The 27,850-nt window shown below is 39.4% G+C and overlaps 2 protein-coding genes across 8 annotated transcripts in view; both read right to left on the bottom strand.

Annotated features, from left to right (window-relative positions):
* Positions 1-1,595: 1,595 nt before the first annotated feature.
* On the bottom strand, positions 1,596-17,604 carry Mss51 (MSS51 mitochondrial translational activator). Its single transcript, XM_028879708.2, has 7 exons — positions 15,411-17,604; positions 5,281-5,523; positions 4,869-5,024; positions 4,190-4,314; positions 3,241-3,807; positions 2,271-2,364; positions 1,596-1,958 (listed from the first exon to the last, which is right to left on the bottom strand). Exons 2-7 carry the CDS (start codon positions 5,496-5,498, stop codon positions 1,718-1,720), a joined length of 1,401 nt encoding a protein of 466 aa, XP_028735541.1. The 5' UTR covers positions 5,499-5,523; positions 15,411-17,604; the 3' UTR covers positions 1,596-1,717.
* A 1,069-nt stretch (positions 17,605-18,673) lies between these two features.
* The window catches only part of Ppp3cb (protein phosphatase 3 catalytic subunit beta), a 49,451-nt gene continuing 40,274 nt past the window's right edge, over positions 18,674-27,850 (bottom strand). For 4 of the 7 annotated variants that reach the window (XM_028879713.2, XM_028879714.2, XM_028879710.2 and 1 more), the window contains 2 exons: positions 22,582-22,611; positions 18,674-20,295 (listed from right to left, as the gene is read on the bottom strand). In XM_028879713.2, the coding sequence (XP_028735546.1) occupies positions 20,117-20,295; positions 22,582-22,611 (209 nt within the window). In that variant the 3' untranslated portion in view covers positions 18,674-20,116. The remainder of the gene's footprint in view (positions 20,296-22,581; positions 22,612-27,850) is intronic. The other 3 variants (XM_037208623.1, XM_037208622.1, XM_037208625.1) reach the window with 1 other exon arrangement.

Here is a 27,850-nt window from a genome sequence, read left to right as displayed (position 1 = left end):
CGAGGTGTCCCGAGGACCCAGGGCGTTTGCCTCCTGTGCCTAGTATAGGGAATTCTGGGTAGACGGAACTGGAGCTGAACTAGGCAAAACTAAGCAGAAGGGAGTTGATCCAGGGTTCTACTGGTTCATGAGTGCGTTAAACTCACTCCAGAACTAAATATTTGAGGCGGGTATATGTAAAGAACCTATAAAATGCACCGTGACGCGGTGAGGGGAGGTTAGAGGTCAACCTTTCATCTTTTTTTTAAGTATGGTCTCACTCGGACTGCTGGTCAGCTGGACAGTGAGCTCCTGGGATTCACGTGTCTGCATTCTCAGCGCTGAATTACAGGCTTGCGTTTCCACATGACTGAGCTATCTCCCCAGCATGTCCTTCACTTTCACAACAAAACATGTGTTTGCGTAGGTAGGCCTGAGCACAACTTGGAGGAATTGGTTCTCTTCCTCTACCATGTGGTTCCCAGGGATGGAATTCAGATTTTAAGGCTTTTGAGGTAAGCACATAGGTCAGGTGTGGAGGGAAGTGCCTTCACACCTCAGCACACTCCCAACTCCACTACAGACACTTCTTTTTTAAAAGTGTATGAGGTGGTATTGTGTTCCCCGAAATATTGTGCACCCTAATAAACTTATCTGGGGTCAGAGACAGAGCAGCCACAATATTAAACATAGAGGATAGGCAGTGGTAGCACACGCCTTTAATCCTAGCATTCCAGAGACAGAAATCCACGTGTTCAAGGACACAGCCAAGCATGGTGACTCACACCTTTAATCCCAGGGAGTGGTGGCAGAAAGCAGAAAGGTATATAAGGCATGAGGACCAGAAACTAGAAGCATTTGGCTGGTTAAGCTTTTAGGTTTTGAGCAGCAGTTTCAGCTGAGCGCCATTGGGATGAGAACACAGAAGCTTCCAGTCTGAGGAAACAGGACCACCTGAGGAATTGTCAAGGTGAGGAAGCTGTGGCTTGTTCTGTCTCTCTGATCTTACAGTGTTCACCCCAATACCTGGCTCAGGTTTGATTTTATTAACAAGAACTTTTAAGACTCCTGCTACAGTATCTAGTGGCTTTTCTGTTCTCTGACCCCAGATAAGCTTATTAGCGTGCACAATATTTTAGGGAACACAATACCACCACACAGGTGAGTCATATTTGACTGCAAATAGAAAACAAAACAAGTTACTTAAGAAGCCCCAACATACCCAGGTGCAGTGGCAAATGCATATATAGTTCCAGCTTTGTTGGAGGCTGGGGTAAAAGCAGTGAGACATTCTCTCTCTCTCTCTCTCTCTCTCTCTCTCTCTCTCACACACACACACACACACACACACACACACACACACACACACAGAGGTGTGTGCATGTGCCTACCTACCTATAGCTAACTTTTTAGATATAGGTTAAATCAAACTTGTATAGGCCTGTAACCCCCCTTGTGAGGCTGAGGCAGATGCTGGTACTTTCAAGGCCAGCCTCAGCTACTCAAAACAAACAATTACAAAAGAGGGCTAGGAATGTAACTCAGCAGTAAACAAAGCCCTGGGTTCCATTACCAGGACTAGGGGAAAAACCAGAAAGGAGTCATGTCATACAGAGTTCTCATTGGTTTAGAATCTTTACTTGGACTGTGAATAAGATTTAGCATTCAGTAGGTTTCAAAGCTGGCAACAGTTGGACATCAACAGGGTGATTTGACTAAGCTTCTATTTTTCAGGCATTCAGTTAGGACTTGGTTCAAATACTGAAAAATCATCTGCTTTTTCTTCTGATTGCTTATCTAGTTGGCAGGAGGAACTTCCAAGAAACACGATGTAGTAGGCACTGCTGTACACTGGCTGCTTATTGGGGTTAGAATAGACCTGTTCAGGTTTGAGGGATGCGAAAGGATTAGCTCCACAAGCAATGATGTGTGTATCCAAGTTCACCAGAATCTGCAAAGAGGCTTCCAATTCCTGTTGGCTGGGGAAGAAAGAAGGAAAATCTCTCTAGTAATTATGAGGGAGTATAAATTGCTCAAGTGCATGGCAATTCATGATCAATCCCAAAAATTTTCTAGAGATGTACTAGGCAAGGGTTATTTTTCCCTCTCAAATGTCTCACCAAATTCCAGATTATGTAATAAAGGACTGTTCCCAGAAATTTGTTTTAGAGCCACATGCAGAAAGGAAGAACACCTTTCTAAGACAGATGGGCAAGGGAATCAAAATGGGTTCATCTGTGTATAGGAAAAAGTGAGTCAGGAGAGGATCACAAATAGAAATAGGTAAAAACCTGTAAACAGTAATCAACGTTGGGATCGCATAGTCACGAAGTAGCAGCAGGGTAGGTAGCCAAGCTTCCATCAAGACTGGGGAGGCATGGAAACCTGAAGAACAGAATGGAAATGGGAAGAGATGGGAGGAAGGCTGAGGTATATCCCAAGAGCATGACAGTCCTTTGATTTTATCTACTCAACCCCCGTGTTGTTCATCCCCAGTTCTTCAATAAAAGATTGTGACCCAGGATAGTATATATGGGAAATGATCAACCAAGCTCGTCATTATACTGTATTTAGTGACGATCAAAAGAAATTAATAAGGACCAAATGAAAACAGATCTAAGTTGTCATGGCTAGTTTAATGTCAACTTGACACAAGCTAGAGTCATCTGAAAAGAGGGAACCTCAACTGAGAAAATGCCTCTATAAGATCAGGCTGTAAGGCATTTTCTTAATTAGTGATTGATGGGGAAGGCTCAGCCCATTGTTGGTGGGGCCATCTCTGGGTGGGTGGTCATAGGTTCTATAAGAAAGCAGGCTGAGCAAGCCTTGGGGAGCAAGCCAGTAAGCAACACCCTTCCATAGCCTCTGCATCAGCTCCTGACTCCTGGTTCCTGCCCTGCTTTAATTTTTTTTTAATTTTTTTTTTTCTTTTTTCCTGAGACAGGGTTTCCCTGTGTAGTTTTGGTTCCTGTCCTGGATCTTGCTCTGTAGACCAGGCTGGCCTTGACTCACAGAGATCTGCCTGGCTCTGCCTCCCAAGTGCTGGGATTAAAGACATGTGCCACCACCGCCTGGCTGCCTGCTTGAATTTCTGTTCTGACTTCCTTCAGTGATAGAAGTATAAGCCGAAAAAACCCTTTCCTCCCCAACCTTCTTTTGCTCACAGTGTTTCATCACAGCAATAGAAACCCTGACTAAAACATAAGTGCAGGGTGGAAAATTATCAGCTCCTCAGTATTTGTCTGAATGAATAGCTCTTACCTGGATGGAATGCAGCCACCAAATCGGGATGGGCTAGATTCCCAGTCTCTATCTGCTCCTCCCAGAAGTCATGATACAGAGCCTTGTAGCCACTAAGCTGAATTGTTCCAGGCTCCAGGGGTATAGGCGAAGAACTCTGTAAAAGGTTAGTGCCCACATCCACACCCACCATGATCACACGGAGGCCAAGGTGTTCAGGAAACATGTAGCCAAGCTCATCATAATCTCCAGAACGAATGAGAAATGTCTCCACATGGGAAGCACCAACTACATGCAGTGTGATTCCCCCCGTCTTCCCAACATCTAGGGCCAGAGTCCGAAGCCCTAGGCCCAGGGTCAAGGGCCGTGACAAAGCATCTGTCATCAACCGCTTCAAAGAGCTGTGCAGAGCCTCTGGTTCTGGTCGTGGCCTTCCTAGACTGGCCCAAAGCATGGTCATAGCACGGCTCTCTACAACAGCATTCAGTGCAGCCTCTAGCTGTAAACCCCTCAGAGAAAACCAGGTGTCCCAATCCTGTATCTCTTCCACCGGCCACGGCCAGGGTCCCGAGGGTAGGACAAAATCACCTGTAGGGCAGAAGGAGAAAGTGAACGGGGCTGGAAAGAAGAGGGCACACTGCTTTTGGAAAGGACCCGAGTTCAGTTCCCAGCAGCCAAATTGAGGGGCTCACAACTGTCTGTAATTCCAACTCTAGGGGATTCCATGCCTTCTTCCAGCCTTGAGGGGTACTGTACTCATGTGCACAAACCCATACTCAAATACCCATAATTAAAAAAATAATAAACAGCAAATCCTTCCTTGGCTTCAAAATTCCCTCCTCAATAATTCATATTTATTCTGCAACCAGTAACTACAAGTATCCCCATTCCTTGCCACAGTGTCTTATTTTTTTCTAACTACAACCAACAATTATCACTAACATACAGTTTTCTAATACCCCTACTCTACCTGTGACCAGAAGCCATTCCATGACGCGATCCACAGCCACAAGACGGAGCACTTGACAAACCTTCCTGTGTGCTGGCCAATCTGACCTCTGGCACTCTGTATCACAGTAATAGACATTTCTGCACCTGAGAGAATGAACCAAAGAAACACATCCCTGTATCAGAAAGGTAACTAACTGCACATGTCCAGGGAAGGAGACCGGATACCGGCACCTTCAAAGAAAGGCCAATGCACAAGTAGGATGGTGTGGAGAAAAAGGACAGGTAGCAATGCCAATGCGGGAGCCATGTGGGCAGGTGAAGCAACAGGCATTAGGAGTGCAATTCTCAGAGTGCTGCCCCATCTCCACCTGTCCAAAACTTAAGTTTTTCACTTCAGGAAAAAAAAAAAGACTGTTGATGCTTTCTCTTAACAGGTGTGACAACCTCAACCTTCTCAGAACAAATGTGATCTTACCCCATGTGTACTCAGGAAAAAAGTAGGAAGAATGTCTGCTATTTCATCTCCCACAATACCAAAAATAAACAGGATAAAAATTGGGGCCACACAAAATGAGGAACTATTAATTCTGAAAGCAAACCAAACACAAACAAAAAAACCTTAGGGTTGTTCCTCTTGGAATGAGGACTTAGTATAGGGTTATTTCTGAATGTTCCCCCACTAGCACCCCACAAGTCACCTCTTACAGTGCCGGAGAACCTTGTGATCTGAAAGGTCACATGGGAGTGCTTTACAGGAAGCACAGAATCGGAACGTGTCCTCCAACCTCTGGAACATTTCTTGTGGACAGCGAAATCCAAAGCTGGATACTGGGGTTCCCCCATCCACCACCAACCTGTAGAGATAGTATCAAAGAAAGGCAATAGGGAAGAGCATCTCCCCAAGCTCTTCTGTGCTTCCCCCACCCTGTATCAATTTTTCTATGATCTAAAATGTATCCCACTCCCATTTTTCTTAAGCAATTATGTTTCTTCTATACTAATACAACTGTCAAAGGTCAGAATGAGAAAATTCCCAATTATACTTTTCCATCTTCGGATATGCCGGTACCAGCCAGACACTGAGCCCCTGTCCACAAACTGGTCACTCACTTGTATTCTTCATAGCTCTTCATGTTCAGCTTTTGAAGGATCAGCTGGGACAGACCTGGTACATTATTGTCCAAGGAAATAAAGCCAAGTGCATCAATGCTGGGGTTAGATTTTGAGAGGGTTAGAGGTTCCGGAGACACTTCTGTGGGTGGGATTACAACCATAGGAGTCACTGGTGGGCGTTTCTTGTGCTTTCGCCGCTGTGAACGTGGAGCCATGTCCAAAGAACTTGGGGATCAGAAGCTAAACAGGAATTTGATAAAAATAAATGTGTGTTTTCAGATGCCTGGCCTTTTACTTCACACTCAAGTCTCTGAGGCCTGGTTATGAGAAAATTTATTAGTTATAGATTACTTACTGCTATAAGCAGTTACAAAAAATAGAGGAGACCACTGGGCATATGGTGGCTCACTTCTATTATACTAGTATTCCATAAGCTAAGGAATACACCGAGTGTTCCAGTCAACTTGCGCTGCATAGCAAGATGCCCTCTCAAACAAAAATGAAAACAAAAACATGAGAATTACAAACAATATAATTTATGCATGTGTGTGATATATGAAGCTCTATATACAGGTAAGTAAATATAGAAAACCCTTAAAGAAGCAGTGGGTAGGAACTGCGTTGATGAAAATAGCCCCTAGACTTGTCTACGTTGGACTTTTGGGAGAAGTGGGAGGGGACAGGTCATATAGACCAGGATGGTTCTTAATTCATTATGTTGCTGAGAATGACTTTGAATTCCTGATCCTCTGGTTCCATTTCTCAAGTGGTAGGACCACATCTGTGAATGCTAGGTAAGCACTATATCATGTGAACTACATCCCCAGCCCCTTTTATAAAAATAATATATTAATGTAGTGGATAACCATTCTATCTATGACCTTGGAGCACTACCCCTAGAGATGTAGCAGGTTAACTGTCCTAGCTATCTATGACCTTGAAGTACCAGCCCCGGGGTATGGCTCGGTCTACCCTTAAGACCTGAGACGCCTCTCCCTCGTGGGCTCAGATGTTGAGAACGACCCAGGCTGAAGAACAGTGTTGGCCTGTACCACGGATTTCCAGGACCCTATGATAAATCTCCCATGCTGTAGTGAGTCTTCCTCCCTAATAAATTTCTTTGCCCTTTAAGCAGACTCTGTGGATTTCTTGTAATATATTAATATATTAAACAAATAGAATCTTTTGTAATTTGTTTTGAAGCAGATTCTTATGTAGCCCAGCTGTGTGCCACCCTCTCTGTCTCAGCACACACAATGCTAAATTAACTTTAAAAAGAAGAAAAAGCAACACACAAGTTTTTGTCTATCCAAAGTTAGCAGCAGATGGAAAACTGGCTAAGCTCACCTAGTCTGGAGATAAGATATAAATTTTTGGCCTCAGCCTGTTCTGCTGGCTCTCCTCTCCACCCTGTAGTGCTCTGGCTGCCCTGGCACCCTGTCTGCTCTTCCCAGAGCTCCTTCTAACTAGTGCTGTGGATCTAGTCTCCATCATGATCATCCACTAGGACATCATCAGCCATGACAAGCTGTTCTCTGACACAGGCATGGAGGGCAAGATGGTCAGTGGGATAAAAGGTAACATGGTGGTGGCGCACGCCTCTAATCCCAGCACTCGGGAGGCAGAGCCAGGCGGATCTCTGTGAGTTCAAGGCCAGCCTGGTCTACAGAGGGAGATCCAGGACAGGCACCAAAGCTACGCAGAAACACCCTGTCTCGAAAAACCTTAAAAAAAAAAAGGTAACACTGAAGGTCCAAGAAAAAGGTATTTAAAGCACTGTAATCACTGGTGTTGACAGTCATGAACCAGCTTCATCAAGAGTCTACAAGAAGGACATCAAAGAATATACGAAATTACTCAAAAGCAAATGAGAAGAACAGAGACCAGAAACTGTAAATCTTTATGACAGGGATGCAGAACAGTTAAGCATATCTAGGCCAACTTAAGTAACTACCAGTTTTTTACTGGGAACATAGGAATCAAAATGGCATGGTTTCAGTCCTAACATAAAGATGGTGTGACTCTAGATAGGATTTTCTTTAATGATGGTTTAAAAATAGAAATTGTTAACAAACTGGGATCTGTTGCCTGCCATAATATCTGGCTGATGCTTGTCCTCCAAACAATACCAGGACTTAAGATAAATGGGGCTAATATTATCTTGAACTTTTAAAGAACTAATTTTAGCCGGGTGGTGGTGGCACACGCCTTTAATCCCAGCACTCAGGAGGCAGAGGCAGGCGGATCTTTGTAAGTTTGAGGCCAGCCTAGTCTACAGAGCGAGATCCAGGAAAGGCACAAAGCTACACAGAGAAACCCTGTCTTGAAAAACCAAAACAAACAAACAAAAAACCAACTTATTTTACATATCTGTGTATAGATGTAGACACATACATACTGCAATGTGTATGTGGAATGTCGAGATCAACTTGTGGAGTCTTTTCTGGCCTTCTACCTCATTTGAGGCAGGATCTCTCCTTATTTGCCTCACTGTGCAATCCAGGCTAGGGGGCCCACAACTGTTCAGGCAATTCTCCTGTCACTACCTCCCACCTTGGCCTAAGAGCAAGAAACTATGGATGTATGATTGGACTTTTTTTTGGGTGGTGGTGGTGGTTCTCTGTGTAGTTTTGGCACCTGTCCTGGATCTCGCTCTGTAGACCAGGCTGGCCTCGATTTGGGTCACTAAGCTTGCTGGACAAGCACTTTTACCCACTGAGCCGCTTCAACTCTGGGCTGAAGTTTCTTTACAAGATTTATTTTTATGTTTGTAAGTGTTTTTCCTGCACATTTGTGTGCTGTATACATGCCGGGTGTTGCATGGATCAGAATAGGGTGTCTGTAACTCTAGTTCTAAGGATCTGACGCCCTATTCTGATCTCCAGATTTGGTGGGTGCTGAGAACCAAACCAAGGTCCTCTAGAAGAACAGCCAGGTAAGTGTTGCTGAGCCATCTCTCCACCTGTTCTTTTTTTAAGATTGATTGATTGATTGATTATGTATACAGTATGCCTGTGTGTCAGAAGAGGGCACCAGATCTCATTACAGATGGTTGTGAGCCACCATGTGGTTGCTGGGAACTGAACTCAGGACCTTTGGAAGAACAAGCAGTGCTCTTAACCTTTGAGACATCTCTCCAGCCCCCCTGTTTTTTTGTTTTTTTGTTTTTTTTTAACCATAATTTATTTGGAGTAGAGGCATTGGTTTTGTATTTTATGTTGTTATTTAATTTTACTTTTTTTAACAAAGAAAAAACAGTATGCCCAGCAAGGTGGCTCAGTAAGTAGAGATGCTTGCTGTCAAGATTGACAACTGGAGTTTGACCCTGGGAACCCATGTGATCAGAGTAAAATCAATTTCTGAAAGGTGTTCTCTGACTTCTGTGCACATGCGTGCATATAAATGCATAGGCACACACATAAATAAATTTAATTAAAACCAATTTTTTTTTCAAAGAACAAAGTAGTCAGGTGTGGTACTACATGCATCATAATCCCAGTATCCAGGAAGCAAAGACAGACAGATTTCTGTGAATTTTAGGCCAGCCTGGTCTATACAGCAAGCTGCAGGACAGTTAGGGCTACACAATGAGATTCTGTCCCAACAGCAACAACAAAACCAAACTTATAAGTTAACCAAAAATAAAGTGCATTTAAATTTGCTTGAAAAAAATTGTAAGCAATAAACTTAGGAAATATACAGTAAGTGCAATACAAAATGAGCACCAGAAAGGCAAAAATATAGTAAAAGCAGGGGCTAGAGAGATTGCTTGGTGGTTAAGAGCATTGGCTGTTCTTTCAGAGAATCTGGATTCAATTCCCAGAAACCATATTGCAGCTCACAACTGTCTGTAACTCCAAAGGATCCAACACCTTCATCCAAACGCACATGCAGGTAAAACATCAATGCACATGAAATAAAAATAAATCGTGTGTGTGTGTGTGTGTGTGTGTGTGTGTGTGTGTGTGTGTGTATTTGCTTACTTCAGCAGGACACATACTAAAATTGGAATGGTAAATGCTAATTTAAAAATGACTTTACCAGCAAGAGGTGGTGGCGCACACCTTCAATACCAGCACTCAGGACAGAGTCAGGCAGATCTCTATGAATTCAAAGACAGCATGGTCTACAAAGTGAGTTCCAAGAAAGCCAGGGCTGCTACACAGAGAAACCCTGTCTCAAAAAATCGAAATAAAAATAAAATAAAATGAAAGTGAGTTTAGCATATCAAGGAGAGAAAATTAAAACCCTAAAAAGTCACTTTATCTAGGAAAAAAAAAAGCAAGTCAGATAAATTAAGAAGAAAATTAAGCTGGTCGGTGGTGGTGCACGCCTTTAATCCCAGCACTTGGGAGGCAGAGCCAGGAGGATCTCTGTGAGTTCGAGGTCAGCCTGGTCTACAGAGTGAGTTCTAGGACAGGGACCCAAAACTACACAGAGAAACCCTGTCTCAAAAAAAAAAAATTAATAAAACAAATTTTGAAGTAAAATCAAGGCCATATCCATGCACTAGTCTAGTTGGGACTCTGGGATACCCAAGTTTCTCTTCTTGTCTTTTCTTTTACCTGTGCCTAGACACAAGAGGTCATACTGGAAAAATTAAAACTTCCATTCATCCAATGTGTATTTGATAAACAGGTAAAATCACTTGTAAAATACTACAGGGAAACAAATACGAAAACGTATGTATTTCTGTTGGGTATGGTGCCTGTGATCTCAGTAGAAGGCTTAGGCAAGAGTATCACAAGTCTGAGATCAGTTTGGGTTATAACAAAGAAACCCTGTCAACTGAAAACAGGAAAAAACTTAAGCACTTCATCTAAATGGGGGTATAAAGTACTATGAAATCTTCTAGAAAGCACTGTGGGAGAGCAGAAGACAATCTCCACAGTAAATAAGTAATGGACGACTTCATGAAGCAGAGATTAGTTGGAACTGATCTTGAAAGATGGGAATACTCTGAATGCATGCAGACAGGGAAAAGGACTTTTTAATACAGAGAAAAGAATGATTGTAGAAATACTGACAGGAATAATCTGAGAACTAATGAAAAAATGACTTGAGATACCATCAACAGTGTGAAACAAACCAAAGAATTAGAGGAAATATTTGTTACACACTTATAAGGAGATTTAATATGTAGAATATATAAAAAAAAACTCTTCCCAGCCATGGTGGCACACACCTTTAATTCCAGCACTCAGAAGGCAGAGGCAAGCAAATCTCCGTGAGTTCCAGGCCAGCCTGGTCTATACTGCCCGAGTTCCAGGACAGGGCCACACAGTGAGCCCTTGTCTCAAAACAACACCCAACTCCTATGAACAACCGATGACAAACAACCTAATTAAAAAGAGGCAAATTATATTGAAGCTGATGTTGAAGCACTATAGCTGAAACAATACAAGACATATAGTACTGATTAGAAATCTTTCTCTCTGCCGGCTAGCTTTCATAGTCCCAGAGGTGCTATGCGGTCTGTGGGGGGAGAAAAAACATCAAGGGCCTTACCCAGTGTTAGGCTCTAATTGCTAAAATTACAAGATGTGCTCACTCAAAGTAAAATGATGGCATGACCATTATGGAGGAACCAACTGCTTTTTGATTGTATTTGAGGCCAGCTCCACAAGAAGGAATTCATGCTTGGTACTGTAAACCTGGTCAAAGGCCTGAGAGGGGAATTCATAGGATCTAGGGGAAACCTAGTATTGCTATTTTGCTAAATCCCCACGTTGTCAAACTGCTTTCTAAATGTTTACATTTATTCCCATAGATTTGTACTGCTCTGAACCCTGGTTAGAGAAACTTCTTTTCGCAATGCACAGTAGTTAATGGAGAAACTTATAACTGGTTTAAGTGCTAAGAATATATGACCTTGAGTGCCCAGGCCTAAGTGGGAAAACTGTCATCTGTATCACACACTAACCTACCAAGATTCAGGAAACAATGGATGGGGAAAGGAGTGGGAGGGGATATAAAAACTGGAAGATGGGGAGGAATGCCATAAAATTGCTGTCTCTTGGACATGACACGGTGTTGTAGTCATAAAATTATAGATTGTGGTCCCCTGCACAAGATCAATGGAAGATCAAGCTAGGCAAAATTCTAGCATGTGTGGGAAGAAGTTCAGAAGGTCTGATTCATAACTGATAGGAGTGTGGTCACTGGAAGTTTACTCATGTTCCAATGCATGGCTCCACACCCAAACATTACTAAATGGTCTCAATGGGTTATATATTAAAGAGAAATGAATTTGGGAGGGGACCATGCTGTATGTGTGTGTGTGCATGGAGGGTTCAGGAGAATTTGAGGGAAAGAATGAGAGGTATATCTGATCAAAATATATTATATACATGCCTAAAATTCTCAAAAATTAAAAAAATGCAGGGCTGGAGAGATGGCTCAATGGTTAAGAGCACTGCTTGTTCTTCCAAAGGTCCTGAGTTCAATTCCCAGCAACCACATGGTGGCTCACAACCACCTGTAATGAGATCTGGTGCCCTCTTCTGGTCTATGAGGACACATGCAGACAGAACACTGTTATGTATAATAAATAAATAAATCTTTAAAAAAATAAAAATAAAAATAAAAAATGCATTAAAAAAGAGAAGATATTTAAGTAGATTATTTTTCCAAAGAATATTTGCAAATGGAACATAAACAGAAGAAAACAAGTTCACTGGTCATTAAGGAATTACCAATCAGAACTATAATAAAATATCTTTTCATCCACCCATAAAGATGGCTCTCAAAAGAGAAATGAAAAAAGGGGGCTATGTATAGCTCTTACCTATAATCTCAATATTTCAGAGGCAGGAGGACTAACACAAATTCTAGACCAGACTAAACTACACAGTGACTTTAAGGCTAGCCAGGAATACAGTGTCTCACAAAATGAAAAGAAAGAAGGAAAAAAGTAAAATAACATAGAATTACTACATGATACAGGAATTCGTGTGTATGCACCTCCAAATAACTGAAAATGGTTACCTAATACATGTTTTTATATGAATGCTCACAACAACACTGTCCAGACAGTCAACAACTTGAAACTAAAGGTCCAATAATGGATGAATGGTGAACACATGGGAATTTATATGTAGGGAAGAAAAAAAAAGGAGAAGTAAACTGGGAGACAGATTGACAGTCATCAGGGACTGGATAGAGAGGAAATGAGGAATAACTGCCTCAGTCGAGGTTTTTTTTTTTAGGGATGAAAATGTTTTAGCTCTAGATAGAGAGGTTTATAACACTGTGAACATTAAAAAAATAAATAAATAAAAGCTGGGTGGTAGTGGTGGTAGAGGCAGAGGCAGAGACAGAAGCAGAGGCGGGCAGATCCCTGTGAGACTGAGGCTAGCCTGGTCACAAAGTGAGTTCCAGGACAGCCAGAGCAACAGAGAAACTCTGTCTCAAAAAGCCAAAATAGATAGATAGATAGATAGATAGATAGATAGATAGATAGATAGATAAAAACCAACAACAAAAAAATTTTTTGAAAGGGTTTCAAGTATCCCAAGCTGGCCTCAAACTTCCTACGGAGAGGAGAATGAATTTCAAATTTTGATTCTTCTGTGTCTATCTCCTAAGCGTTCCAATTACAAATAGACACCCCCATACTGGATTTATGAGGGATGGAAGTCAAACCCAGGGCTTCATACACACCAGGCAAGCACTCTACCAACTGAGCTACATCAACAGACTATGAAATGACATTTAAATTGCTAACTTTTAAATTTTTAAATTTCATGTTATATGTGAATTTCCCAACTTGAAAAAAGGGACCTAAGAAATAAAGATATCTGTAGACATGGAAAGGCTAAAGTTATTAATATCCAGGTTTACTGTCTCCAGGGACAAGGAAAGGATAGAGGATAAAAACACTGGCAGCAGTTGGTTCTACTGAAAACAAGGTAACAAAGTTCACATCAGGGATCATGTTTTGTTATAAAAATGGCCTGACATTTGACTCTTTGCAATCAGATTTGTTAAAGGGATGTCTCCAGAACCATCATGGAGCTGTACACAGGTGGCAAAATCCAGATATTTCCAGAATCATTCAGCTCATACCCATCTTTTAAATGCTGCTCTTACAAATCCATGGCCTGAGGTTCATGGAGGAATCAATGTCCATTTTTCTCTTGCACTCTTTCTCCTCATCCTTCCTTGTTTCCATCCACCCTTCTGGTATCTCTCTTCAAACTTGGAGAGAATGGCTTGTTTGAGTCCATAAAGCAGAGACAATAAAAGCTCATCTGTATTCTCTATACAACACCAGTGAGGATATGGGACCTAGTGAAAACTGATGGTCCTAAGCTTTACAAGTTATATCCCTGTATAAAGAGTAAATGGGAGCACTTTCTCTTCATACTTCTGAACCCCATTTCCACGAACTGACTTGATTATGCCTGTAATTCATCCTTCCTTCCATAATACTAGGGATCAAACCTAAGGCCTTCTGTATACCAAGTAAGTATTCTCCACTGAGCAAAACTCCCAGTCCATCTGTCTTCACACAGTTCAAGGCCCAAGCTGACCTTGAACTGTGTAAAGATGGTCATAAACTTTTGATTCTTTTGCACCCATTTGCTAGTGCTTGTAATTACAAGCATGCACTACCATACCCAGTTTGTGCAGTGCTAGGGACTGAAACCAGGGCTTGATGTTAGGCAAGCACTCTGAGCTATATCCAGCTCCCTGCTATCCACTTTTAATCATCACACATACTCCTATGTTCAATGTGTTCCAGAATTACTGCATTCTAAGAGAAGCATTTAAATGCTAGAACCATTCCCCAGGTGAAAGTACATCTACCTGGACAGAAGTTTCTAATGAGCAACTTCCTGAAACTAGCCCATAACCTTTTGCCATAGTGGGAGACAAGGTCAGAAAGATACTGCTTCATTTATGCATTTTCAAGGATTCCTTCCTTCAATGGGAGATTTAAGCTCAGAAATGTGTATACATAGGAAGGTAAGATAATACTAGACAGAAATCAAAAGCAGCACACCAGTCCATATCCAGAGCATACTGATGACCTATGTTATAAATGTACTTGCTTTCTGACAGGAAGGTGAGAATGTAGGAATGAGAAGTTGGGTTATTAAATGTGTGTGTGTGTGTGTGTGTGTGTGTGTGTGTGTGTGTGTGTGTGTGTGTGTAACCATTTCTGAATTTGTATACTGTAGACTCAGACCTTGGTCCTAGCTTTCCCAGAGTCCCAAGCTCCTCCAAGTTCAAGGGGTATAAAATGAGAAAAGCGAAGGAGGGAGGGAAAAAAACAACAGAGGATATGGAAGGATGAAACTATAAAGAGCTGTGGTGAGCACTCAGAACTTAACCAGCATTCAGCCTATACTGTACCTGTAAGAGATAACTTAACTTTTTCTTCTAGCCGTCCTGATGACTTAGAAAAAACACCAGTGAGTATAAAAATGTAAGCTGGCTTCTAGAGAAATTCTCATCCTTCCTCTCCAGAGTCTAACCTAAATCATTAACCCATTCCTAAACGACATTCTCCGGTTTTCTCCCTCCTCATTAACAAAAGTCCCATATTTCACAGATGATACAGTTACAGTCTCACTGTCTCCAGATCAGGAGAACCCACAGTAGTTTCTTGAATCCATCAGCGAATACATTGTTTGGATGGTGGTGGGAAGACAGCGGGAAGTACAACTGGTCACCGGGCTCCTTGAAAAGGGCAAGGGAAGGCTGCCATGATGATGAACACTTGTTCCAGCGCTCAGGAAGCTGAAGCAGGGTGATCATGAGTTGGAGCCCAGACTCAAAAAACCAAAGAACAAGACCCCCAAATGTGAAGAGAAGGTGGAAGGGAGGAATAGTACATTTAGAATATTGCTATTTTGGCCAGGCAGTAGTGGAGCACACCTTTAATCCCAGCACTCAGGAGGCAGAGGCAAACAGATTTCTGAGTTCAAGCCCAGCCTGGTCTACAGAGCTAGTTCCAGGATAGCCAGAATTAGAGAAACCCTGTCTCGAAAAACAACAAAAAAGAATACTGCTATTCTGACCACACTAGCTTCTTAATCAGTGATTAACACTCCCTCAAGTGATACTTTACAGAATTATAAAATGAACTAAGTAGACAGATTGATGGGAAAGTAACTTACCCTGCTAAGCCCTAGGCTTGCTTCCTTTTCTTTCCTCCAAGTGAAGTGAACGCTTGACCTCTTCAGATCTAGGCTGAGTCTCACTTGCAGCTGTTCCCTCATCTCACTTCGTCTGCAAACTGCTGAAATGCTGGGTCTCAGTTACTTAAGTGTGCCCTGCCAACCAGACAGACAAGGCTGAATTCTCCCTAACGAGGCAAGTCAGGACCTGGACACCTGCTTGAGTTCTCTTTCTGATCTTTATTCTCTGCCAGGAGGGCTCAAGACTCTGTCAACACTTTCCAATTCACCAGAGCCAGGCAAGCTGAGGAAAGATGAAACCAACTATTTCCTGGATGTCTCTCAAGGTAGCATTTCTTCTCTCACTTTACAGCTTCATGGGGGGAGGGGGGAATCCCCTGGGATTAATTAAGGAATCAATACTTGGCTGGAAGGACAGGCACCAGACCAAAAGAAAAGGGAAAAGGTGGGTGTCAGTCTAGATCCAAGATGAGTTCTCCAAACCCGATGTCCCTTTTTAGCCTAATACACTGCTCAAATAGAATTCAACAATGTCTAATCTAGGCTCAAGTACAAATATAATTACACAAAAAAGAAAAGAGAAATGGCATTTAATGGTACAAGGAACTTAACTATAGGAAAAAGAACTACTTTGTAAAAACACTTCACTGGAAGGAGCATGAAGTACTCTCTAAAGGAAGAGACATGTCAATTTCAAAAGAGAAATAAATGCAGAGGAATAAATGCTTCTGGAATTACCAAATAGGTAAGACCAATATTTTCAGTATGGAGTAAAAATACTTACTATTTATAGGGACAGAAAACAGGAAAGAATTAACTCAGCTATCCTTCCATTCCTGGTAAAGGATGTTGATCCAGAAGTACAATCACACTTCCTGGCTCCTTTCCTCTTACAACTACTGAGCTGAAGAACCTAAGAGCAGATATTTGGACAGTGGTCCTATATGACTAAAAAATCCACCCTCCCCCTTTTGTTTTTTGCTTATGTCTCACCTCAACTGTCACTTACCTGCCTCTGGGAAACAGAACCTCTAGCATAGGGTCCTGGAATGTACTACATCAAATTACAAAGTTTTAACACAAAGAAAGGATTCCAAAGGAATCTCAAACTATAAAGCATGAACTACAAACAAATAAGGAGTTAATGAAACATTGCATAACACCATTTAGAATAGCTGTAAACAAAGGAAATCAGATGTAATATTCAAAAACACTGATTAAACAGGTGACTATTGTGAGCAAAGATTTCAAGGTCAACTTCAAACTAAAATGGCCTCAAATTAAATGATGACCTTCAACGGGGTTAAGAGTTAATGCTGATGACTGAATTCCAGAAGGCACAAAAATCAATCAATAAATCAATCAATCAATAATCAATCACATACTGACTCTGCTAACTCAGAAGTATCATATTTGAATATAAAGGATAATGACAGGGTAAAAAAATTGATAGGGGCAATTTCTATTTTAGCATTACTACTTCCATTGATAGACATTTAAAGTAACAAATTAGAGATCTGTATTTTCCACAATTTGTATCATGAGTTGAAATGAAAATTATCTTAAGTATTTAACCATTTTTGGTAAAACTATCCATGAAGATGGCAGGCCAGGCACAGTAGTTCATCCCTGTAAAAATCCTAGCCCTAGGGAGGCTGAGGCAAGAGGACAGAAGAGTTGAAGGGTAGGTAATTTGAGCTACCTAGACTCTTTTCAGGAAAAAAAAAAAAAGAAAGAAAAAAAAGGAAGGAGGAAGAGAGTGGAGGCTACCCAGGGGTTCCTACTTTATTAATTTGAAAGATGTCTGTGAGGCTGGATGACAGCCTACCATTTTCATGTACACTCATTTGTCCAAGTTGTTCTTTTACTTTCTCCTTCTTAGTTTTTACCACCACCTTGTAATTCTTCAAGTTTGATAATGATGCTTACCTATGACTCCCACAAATATTATATATAACCCTAGTAATAAATCAAAGTGCTAGCACTTAAAATACTAGTTAAGTTCCTACTTAACAATGTAATTTTCATAAAAAAAACTATGAAAAATCTTTGAAGTATACAATACATAGTAATTTTAGAGGCAGTTTACAAATTAATTATTATGGTGGATACTATAATAAACAACTTAGGTTCTGTTTTTTTTTGTTTGGTTTTTTTTTTTTTTTTTTTTTTTTTTTTTGGTTTTTCAAGACAGGGTTTCTCTGTGTAACAGCCCTGGCTGTCCTAGCTCTGTAGACCAGGCTGGCCTTGAACTCGCATAGATCTGCCTGCCTCTGCCTCCTGAGTGCTGGGATTAAAGGAATGTGCCACCATCACCGGGTTTAGGTTCTGTTTTTATCTGGAATTTGGCAAGATATATATTTTGATATAAACTATGCTTTATGTGTATCATAGTTACTGTTTAAAGCTATTTGTCATATTATAGTATAAATTGTGAGCAATTTCTCCATTTGCAAAATGTTATACTCACTTCAACCATGGCACAGGAGGCAAAGCACAATTTCAGAGTAAACAAATATTAGTATTTTGCTTATTGCTAAACTACCCAATTTATCAAAACACAATTTATCACTCTAACAAAGTTCAAGACTAGAACATTTCTTCCACTAAGAGTTGGTGAAAACAGTGACTTTTATTGTGTTTACGGTAGGGGTACCCAGGGCCTTGCACATGTCTGGCAAGCAACCTTCCACTGAACTACATAGCCCTAGCCACAGGTGACTTTAAATATTATATTTTGGAAGATTATTGGAGGCATTCAAAGTCCTCTAATGCTCAAATACTCACATTAAAAAAAAGCATAATAAGCCAGGGGTGGGGGGTGAGGGGTAAGGGGTGGGGTGGTGGTGGTGGTGGTGGTGGTGGTGGTGGTGGTGGTGGTGTGGTGGTGGTGGTGGTGGTGGTGGTGGTGGTGGTGGTGGTGGTGGTGGTGGTGCATGCCTTTAATCCCAGCACTCGGAGGCAGAGCCAGGTGGTTCTCTGTGAGTTCGAGGACAGCCTGGTCTAGAGCGTGAGATCCAAGACAGGCACCAAAACTACACAGAGAAACCCTGTCTCAAAAAACCAAAAAAAATAAATAAATACAAGTAAAATTTATAGACAAGACTTTAATTCATAAAATCATAATTAATTATTTATAGGATAATCTATGATGCATATCCTAGCTCCATGAATAGAATTTTACAATTTGCATAAAAAGGTTAAATCAGATTATACCTTCCAAATAAAACCCAACACAGAGATTGGAGCAGCGGCCCATGCATGGAATTTATTGTGTGCTACTGTTTATAAAATATTCGAATAGTCCTGCACATGCATAATATTTCCAACTTAGACAGGAGACCATACAGGGTGCACTTTCTGGCAAACAAAACAACAGATGGTTCCGCTGCCTGGAGCTCTGAGTTATATTCCAGGGCATGAGGGAAGCAGGCCACCAAAGTAAAGGGAAATACCAAACTACAGTGGCAATCAGCACAGGTCAATAACTGTGTAAAATTAGCACATGGTTCCACTTAGTTTAACCAAGCAGTTCTGTAACTATCAAAAGTAAAATTTCAACATGCAGTCTTGACTTTTATGCTTCCACTAACATCTGAAGGGTTGAAGAGAACCATTGCTTCTAGGCTGCATTACTTCATCAAAAACATTTCCAGACATTTTAAATTTTCCTTTGCATTTAAACATAAAAATGATAGAAAGCCAGTAGCAAATCACCCTGGTGGTTTTTTAAGCAACTGGAGTACTCACAATAAACTAAAATCTCTCATAACATCTACGTAACCTATACATGTTGTACCTGTACATCATAGGTCTATATATTAAATATTTGCAAAATGAAAACATGCATACACAAAATACGTCAAGTTTTACAGACATGATTTGAATTAAAATTTACTTTGACAATGTACAAACTTCTTTTAAAGTACCTTAAATGAGTAATTCTGTAATTCTTTATAATTTGAAAATTTAGGCTTTTTTTTTTTCTTCCTTAAATCTCTGGGGTGTAAATCTCAAAAGATATGGGCAAAAAAGATTCTAAATTGGTTTCTGGATTTGTGTTCAAGTAAGAGTCTTAGAAATAGTTTATGCATTCATAATTGAAAAATACCAAGACTATGTTACAGAATTAGCCACATTTAAGAACTATAGACCTGAGGTCAGCATTTTGTATAAACACCAACTGGGTTTCTCAGATTTTGCCTACAATTCAAAATACAGCTAGTAACCTCAGAAATATATTTTAAGACCATGCTAATTCATCCTTTTAAAGACATTTCATGGGGTGGGGGGAGAGTCCACGTTAACTCTAAAGATTGCATTTAAAGTCATGGTTGAAAAAAAACCTAATCCTACTGATGAAAAAAAAAAAAGAGCTCTCATTTGTAAACGTAAATGTGTGAACCACAAGCATAAATGGAGGTGTAGATAGCCTCCACTGGAAATTGCCCCAAGCCCCTTGCTCACTGCTCTCCACTGTGGCAGCGATTACCCAATCTGATTAGACAGCACATGTCCCAGGGCCCTCAAGCCTCCATCCAGGAAGGGGGCAAGGGTCTCAAAAAGCACAATGGTTTCTTCAGAGAGACTGTGACATTTATCATCAGCTTGGCCGACCCCTCCAGCTCCTTGGGTGATCTGTCCATTTGGGGCCCAAGACCTGAGAGTCCCCGGGAAGCCGCTGGTCACTGGGCACTATGGTTGCCAGTCCCGTGGTTCTCAGTGGCATGTGCGGTGTTCAGGGAATTGAAACCATCTTGCTGTACAGCATCTTTCCGGGGTGGCATTCTCTCATTGATCCTATCCAAACCCTTTGCCTCTTCAAAACTGCAGATTCTATGTGGTGGAGAGAATCCTCGTATTGCTTAACAAAATGCAAATTTGATAAGTCAGTAATTGTAAAAACAACTCTGAATTTTCAAAAACATAATGACTTTTAAGAAAAAAAGAAATTATTGTAAATAGCAACACTTAAATTTTAACTGAATTCTATATCCATTTTAGTCTCCCCATTAAAATATGAAACACTTAAATCTAAATAAAAAGATGACAACTTCATAGATAACAAGTTAACATTGTTTTGTCTTACTTAAAGTAAAGCAAAACAAAAACACTAAAATTGCCTTTCCCTGCCCCCCAAATCAACCTGCAGACAATGGTGTCAGGGTATCGGCCTGCTTCTACTAAACCAGTTATCTCCTCTTACCTCAAACCTAGATCACAAGGTGACCATCACAAAGGTGAGGTAGCAAAGAGAGGGGCAACTGAGGAAGCTAAGTAAGGATAATCCCCAACACAAGAATATGTTCCACAAGTGAAGGTGAAATGGAGCAGGGTAAGAACTATCTTGGAGGAATACCAGTATAAAAAGAAAAAGTGGAAAATGACCCCCAAGTTAGAACTGTGTTCGGGTGATAAACAAAAAGTAGGCATAGTTTCATATTTTAGAACATGTTTCCTTTCATTCTCTGGCCAATTACTACAAACTATGTCAAAATAAATGGTAATCCTTCTTAAGTATTAAGGGTTCTTCTTCTTCTTCTTTTTTTTTTTTTTTTTTTTTTTTTTTGGTTTTTTGAGACAGAGTTTCTCTGTGTAGCTTTTCACCTTTCCTGGATCTAGCTCTGTAGACCAGGCTGGCCTCGAACTTACAAAGATCACAAAGAGGCCTGACTCTGCCTCCTGAGTGCTGGGATTAAAGGCGTGCGCCACCACCGCTCAGCATTAAGGCTTTTTTTAACTGTCTTGAGACAGGGTCTCACTACATAGCTCAGGCTAGCCTTAGAATCATTATATAGCTTGGCCTGGCCTCAAATTCATGATCCTCCTGACTCAATGGCCCTACTGCTAGGATAGACATTCACCACCAAGCCCAGCTTACATCAATTCTTATGGATTCTCATTCACTTCATCTGGAAGATACAGATACCATTAATAAAATGCTCATTAAGAAAGATATCCATATAATTACTTACAATCTAACTGCTTTATAGATTTAATCTCTAGCACTACTTATTTTTATTTTTTATTTTATTATTTATTTTTTTTAATTTAGCTAAAACTCTTTTATTAACAAAACAGTTATTACTTATTTTCTAGTCCCCGTAGTACTTTGTACACTCTCAAGAGTTTAAGTTCAGCCGGCGGTGGTGGCGCACGCCTTTAATCCCAGCACTCGGGAGGCAGAGGCAGGCGGATCTCTGTGAGTTGGAGGCCAGCCTGGGCTACCAAGTGAGTTCCAGGAAAGGCGCAAAGCTACACAGAGAAACCCTGTCTCGAAAAAAAACCAAAAAAAAAAAAAAAAAAAAAAAAAAGAGTTTAAGTTCAAATTCTTTCACTTAGAAGGACAGGACTCCTGTAATTCACAAAGGATATTAAAAAGGCCAGAAATGTTCAGTGTCAGAATAGAATCTAGATTCTCCATTTTTTGACTCTTGTTCTTAGTTTTAACTACAACTTAACAGTATAGTTATACATTCCCACCAATAAAAAGGAAAAATTATTGAAATTTAAAACTTTGCTTTCTTTTTAAAGAGAAAAATAATTTTATATATATAAATGAGCAGAACTTTAAAATATATACTGCTTTGTCTAGCACTACTTATAAACATGAACCAAACAAATGGCTGTGGCCACTTAGAAGTGTGTAAGATCAAACTAAGTCTTGATACACATTGAATATAATCTTAACTATAAAACTACAGCCCAAACTGCAGGAAACAAAAATCATTATAGTATCAGTTTCTGTACTAGAATGGGCCAAAACAAACTCACATATTTATTTAGTGAGGGTTTCACATAAAGAAAAGAATCTGAGTAGCATAAAACACAAAATATGGGCTAGAGCTCTACTTGCAGGGTTTGTTTAATAATGTCCATTAAAACAGGCAACATAAATGCTATGATATACAACAAATGCTAAAGAATTCAGCAATAATAAACTCTGGATTATACTAGAAAGAGAAAGGACTCTATAGGTATCAGCTCTTGTGATGATAAAAAAAAAAAAAGGAATATGACTGTTAAATTTGATGAGTCAGCCAGTATGATTCATCTGTGTAAGCTAGGCATAAGACACACCCACAGGATATTTTCTGATGCCCACCCACAGACCACAGATCGCTGCCCAGTGCAAGGACTCTGATCGTACCTTTTTCAGCCTCAATAGCCTCAACTGTGGCTGTACAGAAGTGAGCAGAGGCATGCAAAATGAATGAGAGAGATGAGAAGGGTCATATTGTACAGCAGAAAAGGCAATGATCACTTAATATATCACAGTACCCAAACTATATCATTATTTACAATTGAACACAAACTATACCCATATTGGAAAGCTCTACCCAATCCCCCAAATTCCTAAAATAGCACAGCTTACACACAGCACTATGACATCAGAACACAGGACATATAGACCTACTGAGACAGACACCTCAGCACCCATGCAAATGTACTCCAGTATTAATTACTCATCTTAAATTCAGTGTTTTGATGGCACTAGAATTTTTCACTGTGTTTATCAGTGCATTATCATTACAGGAAAATTATAATTGCACTGTAGCAGAAAAGCAAGTAGGAGAATCTTTTCTTTCACTTCTAGTACCAACAACATTCATCACTACTTGGTTTCCTAAGATACAAACTAGAAGGGGACAGTAATGGTTTTCTGTCCCTTTAAATTTATAATGTAAAGCACAGTAGCAAAATCTAGTATAACTGTGATGAAAGTTAGGGACCCTAAATTTGTTGAATAAGTCTAATTCTCAAGTTCTGTTCTTTAGGGGGAGCCTAACAGGAACCATTTCTATGCTAGGAACTTGGGTTTTGTTTGTTTTGAAGGAGGCTGGCTTGCACCAGTTTCTAAAGTAGCTGAGAAACTATGAGTGTATACCACTGCATCCTAGCTCCTACTCTAATACTGACTGTCCAACTATCTAAACATTTGTAACATTTTAAAATTCTATTTATATTTAGTTTATCATGATGATTAATTTGCTTAGAAGCGAGAAGCCTGCATTCTTAGGTGAAGAAAGAAAGGCTACTGGGCATCTTTTAAAACCCATATGCTAATGAGAAAGGCATTAAGGGATTGTCTTTCAGACAATCCTATAGGTCATGTGAGAAAAAAAATTCTTGGCATAACTTGTACTGGTCCATTTAAATAATTGACTATTTAGTCTTGCACTTTGCAGTCAAAGATGCCTTTTGGGGCAATGCAGTAAGCAGTTCTAAACATCTGCTGTTCTTGCAGAGAACTGAAGTTCAATTCCTGACATCTAACAAAAATGTGAAATGCTGGTTCCAGGGGATGCAACATCCTCTTCTGATCTGAGGACACTATGCATGCACACATATATATGCAGGCCAAACACCCATATGAATAAGATAATGAAACACTAATTCAAAAAAAATTTAAACGTTACTCGCTAATTTTTGGGTTTAAACAAACAAACAAACAAACAAAAAAGAGCTCACACTGGGGACCAGGATCCAAAAATGCAAAGAATAGTACCTGCCTGACAATGTTATCCCTTCTGTACCCAAAGGGTGCATGCTCAGAATATTACAACAAGAATGCCCCCATTTCTTCTGCTTTGCTTCTTCTACAATAAAAGTACTTACAATACTTACTTCTGAAATGTCTTTTTAAGAAAAAGTATGATTTAGAAATTATTTATTTCATCCAAAACAGTTATGAATGGAAGAGCCTTAAAACTAAATTAGAAAACAATGGTGATCTTAATCAGAAAGTAAAGTGAATTGGGGATCCAAAAGAGGTAGAATGAATACTGAATAAAGATTAAATATTCCTTACTTGCTAAATCAAACTCAAACATACACAATATATGCCCACTGTGCAACTCAACTTTGAAAAAAAAATCTAGGACTGTGTATCTGGAAAGAATTCTACAAAATTTTCCCAGAGAGAAAACTAGGACAAAAGATCCATCTAACTGGGCATGGTGGCCATACCTTTGATCCCAGCACTTAGGCAGGTGGAGCTCTGTGAGTTCCAGGCCAGCCAGGGTTACACAATGAGACCTTGTCTCAAACAAACAGAAATACACCAAACAGAATGAAAAGAGACCCACCTATATTTATCAGTCCTTAAACACTCATTATCAGCCCCTTTCAGAATGTGAACACTTTTCGTTATAATTTAAAGTTGAAAGAAAAAAAATATTTATTGGACTATGGCTTAAGAGTTTGTGATAGCAGAAGTGACTGATATGAAATATTCTACAACTTGTGTATGATAAATTAAGACTAAAATTGATCTTTAAGAGGATTAGTATCTAGTTAATTACATCAAAAGTTTAAAATTCTACTGATCAACTCTAAGCTAAAAAACTTGACAGTAAGTTACATATTCTGTCAAGTTTAAAGGCTTACAACTGAAATATGGGCATCTGAAGCTTGAACAGAAAACTAGAAAGAAATATCTGGTAACTATAAAATTCAATCTGAAAGCCACTACTGTACTTCTCTTTTATTAATTTTCAATTACACAGGTCACAGTGCTAATAGCAGTAGAGTGCTGCCTTTAACTATTATGTTCTTCTAGACAACAAAGAACAAATGATCAACAGGAATTTGGCATTGTTAAAATAGAGATAGATACCTATTTTTCCCATATAAACTGTGATGTGGATAGAATTATAGGACTGATTCCTAATCAAATTACCATGAAATAAAATACAAAACTCCAAAATAAACTCCAGCAGAGTTGTAGTTTTTAAAACAACAACAACCCCCTCCACCCAAGAAATAACATATGAATTAGCTTCAAAGATACTAAAAAGAAGCCAGGCGGTGGTGGCGCATGCCTTAAATCCCAGCACTTGGGAGGCAGAGGCAAGCGGATCTTTGTGAGTTCGAGGCCAGCCTGGTCTACAGAGCGAGATCCAGGACAGGCAGAAAGCTACACAGAGAAACCCTGTCTTAAAAAAACCAAAAAGATACTAAAAAGAAGCTGGGCATGGTGGTGCTTGTGCCTTTAATCCCAGCATTCAGGAGGCAGGAGCTGGAGGATTTGTATCTTATGAGGCAGAGGCTGGAGGACCTCTATGAGTTCGAGGGCAGCCTGGTCTATATAGTGAACTCCAGGCCAGCCAAGGCTACATCATGAGATCCTGTCTTGAAAAACAAAACAAAAAATGTAAAAGACATTGAAAAGGTAATTTCTACATTCTGAAAATAGTCTTGACGTCTCAAAATTAAATTTATTTTTATATTACCTCTCAGTCATATGTTAACATTAGCGTTTCTATCTGTAGGAGTTTAAAACATTAATCTTTCAGTTAAAAAAAAATCTCAAAGATGTAGTTTCTACATGAGCTTTGTTACTTCTTTTAAAACAAATTTTCATATGCTAGGGAAATAACTTCCACCAAATGCTCGAACCATAACATCAAGAGCCATCCCTAGCAGAAGTAGGGAGCTGTCCAGTTTCCCAAATTAGACCCCTTAGGCTCAGCTCCTTCCAGTAACTCACTCTATACTAGGAACAGACAGTCCCTCCAGCAAAGCTGCTGTCTTTCAAACATTCCCTGCAGCTGAGGGTGGTTTCCAAGTTGAAGAAATAAGCTTCAGGCTGCATGCAAATTAAGAATAAATAGAAGTACTGAGCTGTCAACAAAGCATGTAATTAGCAGGTGCTAACTGTAAAATCTGAAAGCATGGGTTTGCCATGGATACAATGTAAAACTAACAAGTAGATTTACTTACATATGCTATCCTTTAATTATGATTTTTCTCCTTTAAACAAAGGATATACTTTTCCTTATTAGAATTATCCTTTACTAGTAACAATTTTTATTGAATATTTAATGATTCATTAACATTTTAACTTGAAATACTCTTTGGCATTTAAAAATATTTGTAATAAAAAATAGAGGGCAAAGAAAATCAGAAATGGTTTCTTTTAAATCCAAAACTAAGAAAAGAGAAAAGAAATCTAAGGATGAGTACATAGCTTAGTGGTTTAGTAATGTTCAAGGATCTAGACTATTTGATCTCTAGCACCATGACAAAAACTGAAATAATAAAACAAAAACAAACAAACAGAAAAACCTTATTCAGCATAGAAATCCAAAGCTCTATGTGGTTCCTATTCAATCTGAAAGCCATTACTGTACTGAGTTGAACTTCTTGGTTGCACCAGTGGTAAACAGCAGACAATAGAAGAACATATAAAATAGAACATATATAGGATAAAAATAATTTGTCTACCAAAAATTATTTTAATTAGAAAGGATTTGTTTTGGAATTGAGTAAAATGACATTTTAAGGGAATTTCAAATTCATTTAAATATTTAAATTAAATTTTTTTCCACTTTAAAAAAAATCACTAAATATACCAAAAAGAAACTGTATTATGGACAAAAGATCTATCGCTGCCTATTTTAATAGAACAAGGAGCCTTGGAGGGCTGTCAAAGTGGCTCTATGTATAGTTTTTTCCACATTACAATTTTTGTATTCTATCCATAAGGGAAAGACATTGAGACTGTGTGCTACTGTGTATGAGCTGCAATATTCACAGCATTTTCTTCTACTTAATCTGTAATGGGCTTTCAAATTTACCCAGTACTTACACAGATACTAAAACAATCAAGTTAGCTTTTTAAAAAACATAAAATATTCAATGAGCCAGATTACAGGAATGCTTTACGTATAATTTTTTTATTTCCATGCAAAATAAAGGCACACTTAATAACACCCTTTCAATTTTGACTTACAGGATTTAAATTCAACCCTTTATAACAATAGCTTAATATCTAACGTTACATTCATGTTCGGAATGCACCAAGTGCAGCAACAAATGCAGCAAACCTAAAATCAAGGTGCTACAAAGCTGCTTCTACATCAAAAGACAGACAAGCGTCTGATAGAGTAATTTAATTGAACATATATTTACAGACATACAGCTATCCTAAAGAAAGACAGACAGATTTAGGAAAGCAGCTATATCTGCAGAGGAAGGAAACAGCATGTTACAGACAGGCAATTATACATAGAACATTTAACAAACACCACAGAAAACAAACTCTAATCATTTACTAGGGTACAAAATTTGGCATAAATTTTTTGGCAAGTGAAGTGCGTAAAGAAGATTTTGGGGCCTAAGAAGAATTTTAACTCAAAAATTAAATACCTAAAAATATAAGCATAATCCAATACAATTATATAAATTTTAAAAGTTAAGAAACTTGGAATTACATTTCCATTTGTGTAATATTTATATCCCTGATTCACATTCTTGACTGAGGCTTTTAAAAGAAAAAAGTGCATTAGACAAACGAATCAGTAAATATTTCAGAATTATGACATGAGCTGCTCCCACATCATTTTATGAAAAGCTGGGGAACTGACGATCATTTTCAGGTGAAAGACAACCCATTCTATCAATATTATGTACTG

Source organism: Peromyscus leucopus, chromosome 9 (assembly GCF_004664715.2).
Source record: "Peromyscus leucopus breed LL Stock chromosome 9, UCI_PerLeu_2.1, whole genome shotgun sequence".
Taxonomy (NCBI): Eukaryota; Metazoa; Chordata; class Mammalia; order Rodentia; family Cricetidae; genus Peromyscus; species Peromyscus leucopus.
Note: the sequence above shows the minus strand (reverse complement) of the source record. Positions and strands in the feature narration are given on the sequence as shown.

Coding starts and splice junctions, on each gene's coding strand:
- Mss51 (XM_028879708.2), bottom strand. CDS start 5,498: ATGGCTCCACGTTCACAGCGGCGAAAGCACAAGAAACGCCCACCAGTG. Junction 4,315..4,868: donor GTTCTCCGGCACTGTAAGAG/GTGACTTGTGGG, acceptor TCATTCTCTCAG/GTGCAGAAATGTCTATTACT. Junction 1,959..2,270: donor ACGTTGATTACTGTTTACAG/GTTTTTACCTAT, acceptor TTTCTTCCCCAG/CCAACAGGAATTGGAAGCCT.